This window comes from Acomys russatus, chromosome 3 (genome assembly GCF_903995435.1).
Source record: "Acomys russatus chromosome 3, mAcoRus1.1, whole genome shotgun sequence".
NCBI lineage: Eukaryota > Metazoa > Chordata > Mammalia > Rodentia > Muridae > Acomys > Acomys russatus.
The window spans coordinates 42,994,117-43,007,816 of NC_067139.1; the positions used below are offsets into that span (position 1 = coordinate 42,994,117).

Consider the following 13,700-nt stretch of genomic DNA (forward strand, 5'->3'; position numbering starts at 1 on the left):
TGGGGCATGTTTCATTACCTCTCTGAACCAAAGAGATTGCTCTTGAGAAGTGGGACTGAGATCTGTTTTGTGGTTTTGAACTGAGGAGGTACATGGCAGTTCACAGCCCAAGCCTGGTATTAGTCCCCAGCACACTGTCCCTGTTACTGTCCACTTTTATTTGATTTTTCTATTGTTCTTGCCATATGTCCCAAAAGCTCGGAGACAGTGTTTAAAATGCTTTCTGAAGCCACTAGGAGTCAAACTGCGGCTATAACTCAGTTGGTAGAATGCTCGCCTGGCATACATGAGGCCATGAGTTTGATCCCTAGCATTCCGTTAACTACGTGTTGTGGCACACACCTATAATCCTGGGAGACTGGAGGATTAAAAGTTAGAGGTCCTAGGCCGGGTGGTGGTGGCGCATGCCTTCAATCTCAGCACTCTGGAGGCAGAGGCAGGCGGATCGCTGTGAGTTCGAGGCCAGCCTGGTCTACAAAGTGAGTCCAGGACAGCCAAGGCTACACAGAGAGGCCCTGTCTCGAAAAAACAAATAAACAAACAAAACAAAAGTTAGAGGTCATACCATAGCAAGTTCAAAGCCATCCTGGAATATATGTGACCCAAGAAAAATTAATTAGAACTGGTTAATGAATTCAAGCTTACTGCACCCAGAAGAATGCCCCCCTCCTTTTTTTTTAATCTCTCTCATTCCAGGGCAACATGCAGGTTCTAGTGACTTATGGTGGCGATCCCATTCCTAAAAGTCCTTTCACTGTGGGTGTTGCTGCTCCACTGGATCTGAGCAAGATAAAAATAAGTGGACTAGAAAACAGTAAGTGTCTAACGAGGTCACTGACGACCAGCAACTGTGACTGCTGTTATTACATTTCCTTCGAAAGATGGAATTTCCAGAGAGACTAATTCTTTCTTAAAGAGGTGTTGCAGTGGGCAGATGTTAAGTCTGAATGAGAGCTGTGCCCTGAAGCATTTCTGTGGCATGCCTGCCACCTCTGCTCGCCAGGCTTTCTCATTTGCATAGCAGGAACGGGGTGTTGGGGGGCACGGAGACTCGTGGAAGTATTGCGAAAATTAAATGAAGCAATAACACAGACACTGGCATGTGGTCAGCTCTTTGTAACTGGCGATGTTACCACAGGGAGTTTTCATTAAGAGAGAAGCTGGAGAGTGTTGCTTTTGGAAGGGAGTCGCACTGGACTGACCATCTTGGGCATCTGCATTACATTAAAGTCAGTGGTCGGACATAGAAATCGACTTCTGGGCACTTAGAAGCCATAGCTTTGTCCTTTAGCTTCGCATGTATTTCAGTTATAAGTACATTGTAACATCACTTTATTTGTGTTAAGTTTTAAAGGTTGCCTTTTTGTTTGTCTGGTTTTTATGGCTCTGAGGGAGCCCTGGGCTTCGTGCAGGCTTGGCAATCACTCTACCATTAAGGGGTATTCCCAGCCCTTCAGTGTTTTGTTTTGGTTTGTTTTTTTAATTATTATTATGGAAACTGCCAAACATAAAGAGAATACCAACATGTTTACTTATGTTCATCTAGCTCCCACACATGCTCTTAAATAATTTTAACTCAAGTAATACATAAACCCATTTTTTCCCACCAGAAAGGTCTTATGTACATACATACATACATACATACGTACATACATACATACATACGTACATACGTACATACATACATACATACATACGTACATACGTACATACGTACGTACATGTCCAACCTTTTCACATGGCAAAATGATGTTATCATCTACGAAGTTTCCAAAGCCAAACAGTTGAAAAGGTTTTGTTATTGTTGTTTTTAGTCTCTTAATGTTCCAGGTAAGTTAACTATTCTCTCTTGGGCTGCATCGGTGGTTGTCCTAGGCAGAGTGTGGCTAGCCTGTAACCTGCAAGTTGCAAGTTGGAAATGCCTGATACCTCTTGCTACGGTTAACCAAAGTTCTGCAAATTGACTGGTGCATTTTAAAACGTCTTTGGGTTTTAAGTCAAGTCTTGCATATTACTTCCACCCCTCCGTTTGCATCTGTACAGAGAGATGCATCCAGAGAAAACACTTGGCAGTATTTATTTTGCACTGAAGTTGTGCTACCCTGTCTGTAGTCCTTGGCCTGTGCTGCCCTTTGAGGTCAGTGATACACTTTGGAAATCATAACCTGATTCAATCTTCTTCAGTAATGTTAACTGCTTGGAGAGTTCCAAACCGGCTGCCCTTCAGGAAGGTACACTCCCCTGGCGTCTGCATACCCGGTGTATGTACCCCAGGTTACTCCCTTCTGAGAGTTCCCTAGGGTCTCAGCTGGCCTTCAGGGAGACTTTTCATTGGCTGGGCCCCACATGCACCGTGCCAGAGGCTGGAAGCTGCTAAGTGAGAGCTCAGTGTGACTTATGTGGCTAGGAACAACAGGCTATGAGCAGGCGACAGCCCCTGCCCGGACACTTCATGTGTCCCCTTGCTGCTGCTTTCCCCAAGACATCGAGTTTGGCTCTAGAGCAGGAAAAGCATGGTGCCCATTAGAGAAAGCCTCTGTCCTGTGGGGACATAGAGTGTGTGGGCAGCTGCGCTGGCCTCAGCAGGCTCCTCAGTGTCCCCAGAGTCAAGACTTGCCTGCGTTGTGACGGGGTCCTATGGTCCCAGTGCTTTTGTTTTGCCTGAAACCCCTTCCCTGTTTCTGTCAAAAACACCTGGCCCTTCCTGCAGACTTGCTTTGCAAACACTGTTTTAAAATTTATTTTTTCTTATTTTTAAATTTAATTATGTGTACATATTGGGGGAGAAAGTTACATGTGGAGCCTGGAGGAGTTTGTCCATCTCGTGGAGGTGTGGTTACAGGCAGCTGTGGACCTGCCTCCTGTGATGCTGGGTACTGAGCTGCTGTTTCTGGAAGATCAGTATGCCCTCTACCTCTGAGTCACCTGTCTACCCCTACCCTTTTAAATATGCAAGATCTTGCTCTGTGACCCAAAGGCCATTTAAAAGACATCAAAGTTAGTTCTTAGAATTTGCCAGCTCTGTGACTTCTGCCTTTTCATGGGTGGAGATGGCCACAGGACTGAGTTTCCTACGAGGAGTTAGTAAATACAGTATTGACTTATTAAGACTGCTGTGTAAGATCACCACCATAAAGAAGTGAAGAAGCAGCAGGCAGTGCTGGATTGTATGTAACCATACTCTTCCAAAGCAGACCGTGGGGTTAGAAGATTTATGTTTGAATGCTGGCTTTGCGATCTGCTAGATATGTTGCCCCGGACAAGTTACTTAGCCTCTCGGGGCCTCAGTTTCCCCATCTGTAAAAGCCACCGTTGTAAATAAACGGGCCATAGAAGGCGACAATGCACAGTATTTGTGACTGGAATAGGAACCACTTAGTAAACAATCACTGTTATTGTCAGCGTTAATGACTCATTGCATTGTGTTTATGCCAGTTGTTGAGGCTTGGAGACCGTTGTATTAGTCTTGCTTCTTGTCCTTTGAGTCACCTGTTACACATTGTAGCAACTAAGGTAAAAACCTGGTGTCCATGGGCCATCTTTGGCTTGATCGCTCCTTTTCTTGCTCCTGACAGGGGCTGTGTAAATCACTTTAGCTTGTCTCCCTTTCCACAGGAGTTGAGGTTGGAAAGGACCAGGAATTTGCCATTGACACCAAGGGGGCCGGCGGCCAGGGGAAGCTGGATGTGACGATCCTGAGCCCTTCTCGGAAGGTCGTGCCGTGCCTGGTAGCGCCAGTGGCCGGCAGGGAGAGCAGCACGGCCAAATTCATCCCTCGAGAGGAGGGCCTGTTTGCTGTGGATGTGACCTACGATGGACATCCCGTGCCTGGGAGCCCCTACACTGTGGAGGCCTCACTGCCACCCGATCCCACCAAGGTTAGTTTGGGGTTGCTCTGCTGTCACCGAAGATGATTTAGAGTCCTCTGGTGCTACCTGGGAAAGATGCATGGGAAGTCTTTCTGTGGGGAGTGTGAGCTCTCAATGGCTGATGGATGTTTTGCAATCCAGTGTGCCGGGTTCCCCAACAGTGGAGCCACTCCCTGCTCCTGTTTGCAAAACTTGGGTGAGAGAGTCTTTTACTGGTTAGCATAATAATGGTACTAGTCAACCCGTAGGGATGGGCAAGAATATGGAGCCCTCAACCCCGTGTCCATTACACAGATTGAGCTCACCCTACAGAAGCTATCCTAGCAAATATAAAAATATATTATCCTTGTTCTTAGTCTTCTCGGTTCAAATGATTTAGGGATATTTCCAGCAGTCTAAGTGGCGTGAATTCTATAAAGTTAGCTCTTCTGATGCATAGTTTTATTGATGGATGTGCAACAGTCAAGCCCCAATGTGCGTGTGAGGTGTGTGTGTGTGTGTGTGTGTGTGTGTGTGTTGGTCTGGCTGTTAAGCCTCACATCCATCCCCGTGGTTCAGAAGAGGCAGGACAAAGAGTAAAGCCTCAGGGCGGGCCTGCCCTCCTGCTCCTGTGCTGAGGGCCGTTCTCTCCCAGCTGTTCTTCTGAGCAGTTGAAATTGTGTTCTTAGACCGTGACTGAATCATGTACGTGTGTGTGTGCGCGTGCACGTGCATGTGTGACAAAGCGGCCCCAGGGATATAGGGTACTTAACTGACATGTGCTTTTGTGTGATTGTGGTCACGAGTGTTGAGAAAGCAGGGCTGACTGGGCAAGTGCGAACAGCTTCAGATAGGATTTATTCTTTTGTTCTTTGTTCACATAGGTGAAGGCCCACGGTCCTGGCCTTGAGGGAGGTCTTGTAGGCAAGCCTGCTGAGTTCACCATTGACACCAAAGGGGCCGGAACTGGAGGTCTGGGCCTAACTGTGGAAGGTCCATGCGAGGCCAAAATCGAATGCTCTGACAATGGTGATGGGACTTGCTCTGTCTCTTACCTTCCCACAAAACCCGGAGAATATTTTGTCAACATTCTCTTTGAAGAAGTCCACATTCCCGGGTCGCCCTTCAAAGCCGACATTGAAATGCCATTTGACCCCTTGAAGGTTGTGGCGTCAGGACCGGGGCTTGAATACGGAAAAGCGGGCGAAGCTGGACTTCTTAGCGTGGATTGCTCCGAAGCAGGGCCCGGGATTCTGGGCCTGGAAGCTGTCTCAGATTCAGGGGTGAAAGCTGAAGTTTCCATCCAGAACAACAAAGACGGTACCTACGCCGTGACCTACGTGCCTCTGACAGCTGGCATGTACACACTCACCATGAAGTACGGTGGGGAACTTGTTCCACACTTCCCCATGCGGGTCAAGGTGGAGCCCGCCATCGACACTAGTGGGATCAAAGCCTTTGGGCCCGGAATAGAAGGCAAAGGTGAGTCTGTAAAACAAACTCAGCCACCTGCCAGGGCTCGGGCTCTCACACCTATAGCTCTGCCTCCTGTGGTTGACTGGCGGGACGGGGAGGACTCAATGTTTCCAGCGGCCGCACTCCACTCAGCCCCATTTTTTTGTTGTTTTGTGTCTCCCTGAATGGGGCCCAGCAATCTCGGCTGATTTTCTGGTTTTTGTGGCAAAGCCAGAAATCCTTGTTATTTATTTTTTGATGTCACTGGGACTTGGTTGGAAGGAAATGGTGTAAAATGTGTATCTAAGAATACACAGAGGCAGAGCTAGCCTGTCTTTGCCCTGGTCCTAGAGCTCTACCTTGGTTTTTGTTTTGAGACATAGCCTAGGCAGGTCTTAACTTTACAACCTTCCTGTTTCACTGTCTGGAGTGGCTAAAACTCCAGGCATGCACCACTGCACCTGGCCTGGTCCCCATTTTTGTGTGAGCAGTTTGTTGTCACTTGGCCAAGTCTACGCTGACTTTCACAATCAGCAAAACCATTCTTAGGGCACCAACGTACGTGAAGAGCCTTCCTGCCCGGGTTAGCTTGGGCCCGAGGTGATATTTTTATGTGCTGTGCTCAACAGATGTGTTTCGAGAGGCCACAACGGACTTCACAGTTGACTCAAGGCCCCTTACCCAGGTTGGAGGGGACCACATCAAAGCTCATATTGCCAACCCCTCAGGGGCCTCCACGGAGTGCTTTGTCAAGGACAATGCTGATGGGACCTACCAGGTAGAATACACGCCGTTTGAGAAAGGTGCGTTATCCCCTCTGTGCCTGGGACTCATATTACAGCTGTGTTTGGCCGTTTGTTTATAGCGACTGGTGCTGACCTCTCACTCAGGTACTCAGCATGCCTCAGCAAAGGTCAGTGCACGCACGTTACTCAGAAGTGTAAAAGGTCCTTTCCCCAGCAGCCCCTGGCTGTTCAGTGCCTGCTTTACTGGTCTTATGTTATGTGTTGCTAAGCCCCAGCCTTGCCTGGGCAGGTTATGGAGTGATACCATGGCGTGTTAGCAACATATAACTTGTATACATTTTTTTTTGCAGTTTTTCTTTTGGAATAGTAGTGGTGATTATTAAAATGGTGAGAAATCAGGAAATCATAAAGAGAAGAGAAAAATGCTATGTATTCCCTTTCCTAGACTTAGGATCTCATAAAGACTCTGTACAGATATCTTCAGGTATTTGTAGATAGCTGGCTTTTCTTTTTCCTGGGTTCCCGATGGTCTTTTACCACCTGGATAGTGTTTTCCCAAATCATGATAGTCTCCTTAGAGTGACTCCCTTAAATACAAAGTTAATGCTCGTTTGCTTGGGGCAGGATATGTGACACATGAACAAAAAGCATAGCCAGTTTTATCTTTTAAAAATAAGATTATACTGACAATTACCATTCTCTGTTTTGGGGTGTGTTATTGTGGGCATGCACGTGTGTGCAGAGATGCCCATGGAGGGCAGAAGAGGGCATTAGAGTCCTTGGAGCTGGAGTTATAGCGGGTTGTGAGCCAATTTATATAGGAGCTGGGTGCTTCACTCAGGGCCGCCTCAGCAATCCCGCGTGCTGGGATTAAAGGCATGCACTACCACACCCGGCATTACTGTGTTCTTACGCTATTCTTTTCAAGTGGCAGCTGGTGTTCTATCTATAAATATTAGATAAGAGTCTGAAGTCATGGCATTGTATACAAATACTGCTTTTTTTGTGTGTGTGTTTGGACAGGTTTCCATGTAGTGGAGGTGACATATGATGATGTGCCCATCCCGAGCAGCCCCTTCAAAGTGGCTGTAACTGAAGGATGCCAGCCATCCCGGGTTTATGCCCAAGGTCCTGGATTAAAAGAGGCCTTTACCAACAAATCTAATGTCTTCACGGTGGTAACCAGGTAGGCAGGGCCCTGGGTTCAGAGTATTGATCCCTATGTAGTTTAAGCAAACAAAAAGGGTTTATAAGTCTGAGGTGAGAGGATTACTCTAAGTTTGAGGCCAGTCTTAGCTACGGAATGAGGGCTGTATCCCCAGAAGAGAAAGAACTCTGTGGCTATGCCCTACCGATTTCTCCTGATCTTTCAACTTCAGGTCAGTTGCATTTTGAACGATATATTAAATATTTTCTTCTGTCAAGATTTATGCTACAGAGAAGGACCAAGTGTGTCCAAATTAACAACAGAAATGGTAATAGTCATTAAGATGCTGAGCACACACACTGGGACTGGATAGAAGATCCTTAACTTAATGATGCAGAAACATATAGCCAACCCTATATGTAAAAGGAATATTCAGAACATCCCTATTGTAATAACTCCAAAGGGAAGTGATAGTAGATCAGTGGTAGATGCAGGCTCAGTACCCTCCAGGACATGCCTGCACTGTATTTTTCATTGTCCCCTACAGTACAGTAGACAGGAAATATAGGTGAAGAATGAACATGAAAAGGAGGGTGTCAAGACTGTCTATATATATCAGCATTCTCACCCTGTGGGTCATGACCCCTTTGGGGGTCACATATCAGCCATCCTGTGTATTAAATATTTACATTAAGATTTCATAATAACAGTGGCAAGGTTACAGTTATGAAATAGCAGCAAAATGATTTTGTGGTTGGGGGTCACCACAACATGAGGAGCCGCATTAAAGCGTCCCAGCGTCAGGAAGGTTGAGGACCACCGATCTATATGAAACTTCTGAGAACTGGCGGAATCAAGCTAACCAAGTAGAACGGCTTATATAAAGTGGTTTTTTCAAGTGAATGCTGGCTGTATGTTCTGTTCACGGTTCACCTCCGCGCGCCCCCCCCCCTTTCCAGGGGTGCAGGAATTGGTGGGCTAGGCATAACTGTGGAGGGGCCGTCGGAGTCGAAGATAAACTGCAGAGACAACAAGGATGGCAGTTGCAGCGCTGAGTACATTCCCTTTGCTCCGGGGGATTACGACGTTAACATCACGTACGGAGGCGTCCACATCCCTGGTAAGCTGTCCCGGAGAATAAATCATGCCGCATGAAAGATGACTTGCCTCTGCCCGAGTCTCTTTAGTAGAAGGAACAACTGGACTTCAGAGAAGCCTTAAGCAAGGACCACAGCACCAAAAACATTGCAGCTCCCAGTAGAACCCAGTGACAGAGTAGAAAGCAGCGCTTTGGACCTGCCACTGTGTGTGTGTGTGTGTGTGTGTGTGTGTGTGTGTGTGTGTGTGTGTGTGTGTGTGTGTGTGTGTGTTTACAGCTTAGCTATGGCAGAGGACTTTGGCTCCCCTGGAACTGGAATTACAAGTGCTTGTGAGCCACTCAATATGGGCACCAGGAATTGAACCCAGGTTCTCTGTAAGAGCAATAAATGCTCTTAAGCACTGAGCCATTCCTTCAGCCCCCTGTAGTGTAAATCAGGGTTTCTCATCTCTGACAGCGCTGGTGTGTCTATGTAAGCTTCAATAGCTCAAAATGACTAGTTTCTCCTCAAGCCTGTGCTTGCTGCTCTTATTAATAGAGGTGTTTCCTTCTGTTTTTAGTCCTTAGCCTAGGGAATTTCAGCTAGAAACAAGACAAAGCTCTCGCTCCTGAGGCAGCAACTGTGTGGCACTGATGCAGCTTAATGTGCCGATAGAAAGCCGGGGAGTCGGCAGAAGGGACAGGATGGGCTTGTGAGGTCCCCTTGGGTGCCTCACCTCAGGGCAGCACCTGTGGCTGAGATGAGCACTGAGTGTGAGCAGGTGGTCCCCAGGGGAGAAGACCGTGTGTCTTCCACCAGGCAGGCCGTTCTGCTGGCTTCTGTGTGCGCTGCTGTCACCGGCCAGCCGGCTCTTCAGAAAGTGCTGGATGCCCATGAACGTTGGAATTCTGCTGAAAAGGGAGTAAGAGTTTGGACCCTTCTGTGAGCGCTAAGCCAAAGATCATAAGAAAAAAAAGGATGTCTCTGGGCCTTTCCCATCAGGGGAGGGAGCGTCAGGCTCTGTCTCCTCGGTCCCAGGCAGAGGCACTTAGTGTAAGATGGTTATTCCTCTGAGTGTCAGGCCACCTAGCCAAGATGACTCCCAAGAACTGAACCCTCCAGTGACCTACCAGCGTCTTGTTTGCTTTCCTGGGGATTTGGATGCTTGAATACAGGCCCAGTGTTTTCATGCCCCGATGTTGTTTGGTCTTTTTGTTTTGAGACAAAAACCTCAGACTTGGACTCTTCCTGCCTCAGCCTCCTCCATGCTAGGTGATGGTATTGCTTGAATTGCTTACTGGTTTCCTGTGGTGACCCAGCTGCAGTCTTGGTGGTAGGCCACTGATTAGTTTGGATTCATGAAAGGTTGTGATCAGTTGGTGATGTTTACCTAAAAATGGGAACAGGAGCCTGGCAGATAACCGTATGAACATGTTAGCACCATTGCTTACTGCTTCCAGGCTGCTCTCCGGCTGAGTTCACACAGTTTCTAGTGGAAGTTCTAACTTAATAACCAGCCACAGAGAGTCTGTTGTCACTTGTTCACATAGGAGCTCTCAATTTTCACTCCCAAATAAATCACTGTTTGGTTTCCCTAAGCCCCAGCATACAAAGCTGTACTCATCTTCGCCAGGGTCTCCGTCCTTCATGTAAGTGTATTTATAACCCCTGGCTCAGCATAGGGGAAGGTTTCGGAGATTTATTTCCACGGCAGGTGTCTGGTAATTGCCAGACCTTGTGAAATGCACAGGACACGTTGCTCTTGAAGAGCGAGAGCTCCTCAAGTTTCCCCAGAGGTCATTCATGCAGTGTATACCACAGCTTATCCTTAGACGAGGCTTTCACAGAGGAGTGTGGAACCAAGTGACCGTGTGTGCTCAGAACTTGGTGGCTTACACAGGAGGTTAGACATGGGTTGTAAGGCCTACCCCCTCCTTTCTGCTCTTCTGTATATACTCAGACCACCAAGCGGCTCACGTCCCTTCTTCCGGGAGCCTCTCTTCTCCCTCTCCTCTATGCCTCTGTGTGTGGGCCCCTCTGCCCTGCTCTTCTCTCCTATGCTCTGTTTCTTCTGAACTCCAGAACTCCCCCAAGCCTGAGGTGTTGTGTTGCTTGTCTTAATGTCATCCTGCTTAGTCGAAATAAATCCTGAGAGCTGAAACATCCAGCGACCTGGTGGCATCTTGTTTGCTTTCCTGGGAATTCCCCCAAGCGTAGCTTCCCCTGAATGGTAGCCACTTCCTCTTATGTCATGTCTCTGGTCTTAATAATGGAAAGCTTTCTCTGGTCTCCTCCAGACCAAACTCGTTGTCTCCTACGTGTTCTGCCTTGTATACCACCTTCCAACGGATGCCACACAGAATGTTGGAAGTCCTGCTTTGGCTTCCTGCAAGGTTCACTGAGGCCCCAGGTCCTGTGTCTACGTGTGGTTAGTGCTGTGTGACAGATGGGGGAATAACAGTGGGCACATAGCCGCACCCACCGGGAGACAGGCTCAACTGACTGGGGCTCACACAGTTGTTGTCCAGGCCTGCGATTCTGAGTCTGCGCAAGGTGCTCTCTTGATTGCTCACGGTCCTGTGACTCTTCCAGGCAGCCCCTTCAGAGTTCCTGCAAAAGATGTTGTGGATCCCAGCAAGGTCAAAATTGCTGGCCCCGGCCTGGGCTCTGGTGTCAGAGCCCGCATCCTGCAATCCTTCACAGTGGACAGCAGCAAGGCTGGCCTGGCTCCATTGGAAGTGAGGGTCCTGGGCCCAAGAGGTGAGTCTACATCCTGCCTGCCACTCACATTCACCCGACATGACCCAGAGCAGGTTCTCTCTTATGAGATGGGACCTATAGTTAGATCCTCTCAGCTTATTTGCTGTTCTGCATTCTAGCTAGCCAGCAGAAGAATCTGCTTAAAAGCTGGAGTATTATCTTTCCATAAGTCCATTTCTCCTGGTAAATAACATAGTCTTAAATTTCTTTTTTATTTTTATGGTTTATTTTTATCTTATGTTCACTGGTATTTCAACTGCACGTATGTCTGTGAGTGTCAGATCCCCTGCAACAGGAGTTACAGCCAGTTGTGAGCTACCATGTGGGTGCTGGGAATTGAACCCGGGTCCTCTAGAAGAGCAGATAGTGCTCTTAACTACTGAGCCATCTCTTCAGTCCCTTACATTTCTATTTTATAACTTCATTCATCTCTTTCATGGTCTGAAGACCAAACCCTGGGTCTTACCATGGCAAACAAGTATCCTGTCAGGGAGCTTACATCCCAGGCTTTGGTTTTCCCAGATGTGGCCTAAGTAACCCAGACTGGCCTTGAACTGACAATCCTCCTACCTCTGCCTCCTGAGTACCGGAACTCTGGACATGTGCATGGTAACATCACTTTGCCAAGTCACTTGTTGAAGCAAGTGCAGTAAGCACTGTCCACCTGCCCACACCACCACCTGCTGAGCATGTGTGAGGGTCCCTGGGGGGGGGGTTGGACTGGGTATAAGCAGGAGGCAGGGTTTAAAGGTGGTCCCTCTGAGATGCTCGGTATGGCTATGGAACATACCAGCATCCTGGTCAGCTTTGTCATTGTCTCGGCTCCCTGGACAGACTCTGGTCTCTTGGGGCATGGGCTTTCTTGGCAGTTGTCCGGCGCTGCTCACAACCTGGAATGAAGGTTTCAGGTGACTAGCAGGCCATCTGGGGACAACCCTGAACTGCTGAAACCTGTAGCCATATTTCTTCCAGTATTTAGCACGTACGCTTCTTTCCATGTAAAATGGTGTGCCTGATCTCTTACATAATCTGGGCTTCTCTCCTGCCCCCACTTCCCCTGTGATGTGTCGGCAGCTTCCAGAAGTAGTGAGCTGAGGTTTCCTCCTTTGAAAGGAACCCTCCCTTACTGGAGTTCATCTGGAGGTTCTGCCTTTGAAGCTCAGGGCAGAAGTGGTCTGAGAGAATGAGGTCATGGGAGTCACCTTTAGTGAAGGTTCTAAGGCGGGGGCGGGGTGGGGTGGGCGGACAACCACAGAGACTGAGGCAGAGAGAGAATGTAGCTTTCCTTACATAGCAGCCTCTAACATGGAGGACTTCTCAAGTCCACAGCCTTGTAATTTTCGCTGCTGGCGCTGGATTCCCACTCATAATGCAGCCCCTTGAAAGCCACTGCAGAGTTTTTTAAAGCTGACCCGAAGGTTGTCTTTATACAGACAGGCCTGAGGTCTGCCCATTAGCAGCTGCCCTCACGTTACGCAACCTGCATGAAAGCCTTTAGGCTGGCCCCACCTCTACCACTGCCCTGTCCTAACTTCACCTGCTCTGCTTAATGAGCATTGCCCACTCTGATTAACCTCCCTGCCACTGACTTCTCCTTGGCCTTATGTTCAGGGCTGGGGTCTAGAATCTGTCAATCTAGGGTGTGCTTTAGTCAGGCTTTAACACACTCTCTAGCTATCACCCATAGTAGCATCCCGTTGATGGCCCTCTTGTTCGTTGAGATTGGCACCCCTGCCTTATTCTGTGACTTCGTATACCTTAGTAGGTTGGCACCATTATGTTCTTTGCTGAACGGTGGGCACAGGTCTTGACTGGCCAGCCCATTGGTTACTTTTGGCTGTTGAGGTTTCTGGGCACTTTGGCGCCTTCTTAGCTGTAGTATAAAATTGCCACATCCAAGCATGCCTAACCAGCTCAAAAGGATGTGTAGGCCTGTCTGCAAAGATCTCCAGGAACAAGCATGGGCAGTCTCCATAATTGTACTCTAGGGCAGTATGGCAGGCTGAGTGTACTTTAGCCCACAGAAAGCTAGAGATGTTTCTTGGGGGTCGGTTCTGCTGTTGGGACTTACAGCTCCTGGGATTATGGGCCTGCTTGCCTTTGTGTTACTCTTCGGTGGAAACCAACAGTGCTCAGGGATGGGTGTGATCCTGTTTTTAGATGTAGCCGGGGTGCAGTGGAGGGGAGGCCAAGTTGTCAGGTCAGACCTCGCATTTCTGTTCCCAGGCCTCGTGGAGCCAGTGAATGTGGTGGATAATGGGGATGGCACACACACGGTGACCTACACCCCATCTCAGGAGGGGCCCTACACTGTTTCCGTCAAATATGCTGACGAAGAGATCCCGCGAAGGTGAGTGTGTCGCAGCCTTCCAGCATGGGTACAATTCAGCCTCAGATCTGTAACCACTGCTCTGGTGCTACCCCACTCCCCACCCCCCACGCCCTGACCCCAGCCAATCACCCACTTGCCATTCAACAAAAGTTATAGAACTGTATATTCCACACAGTGTGGTAACATCCGGTAGGCACCGTGGCTCCTGTTCTGGGGTCTACCCATTCTTCTGTCTTCAGTTCAAAGGAAAGCTCGTCTGGTCTCTTGTACTATGGCTTGTGCCTCATGGCTCTGTCTGTGTTTCCAGTGGACTTCTGGCCCTTTGATTAAGCT

General features: G+C 48.4%; 1 protein-coding gene across 3 annotated transcripts in view; it reads left to right on the top strand.

Annotated features, from left to right (window-relative positions):
* Positions 1-13,700, top strand: part of Flnb (filamin B) — a 130,815-nt gene that overhangs the window by 81,129 nt on the left and 35,986 nt on the right. For all 3 annotated transcript variants that reach the window (XM_051172872.1, XM_051172880.1, XM_051172889.1), the window contains exons 19-26: positions 697-814; positions 3,616-3,878; positions 4,733-5,330; positions 5,933-6,106; positions 7,073-7,235; positions 8,156-8,316; positions 10,868-11,035; positions 13,262-13,385. In XM_051172872.1, coding sequence (XP_051028829.1) covers positions 697-814; positions 3,616-3,878; positions 4,733-5,330; positions 5,933-6,106; positions 7,073-7,235; positions 8,156-8,316; positions 10,868-11,035; positions 13,262-13,385 — 1,769 coding nt within the window. The remainder of the gene's footprint in view (positions 1-696; positions 815-3,615; positions 3,879-4,732; positions 5,331-5,932; positions 6,107-7,072; positions 7,236-8,155; positions 8,317-10,867; positions 11,036-13,261; positions 13,386-13,700) is intronic.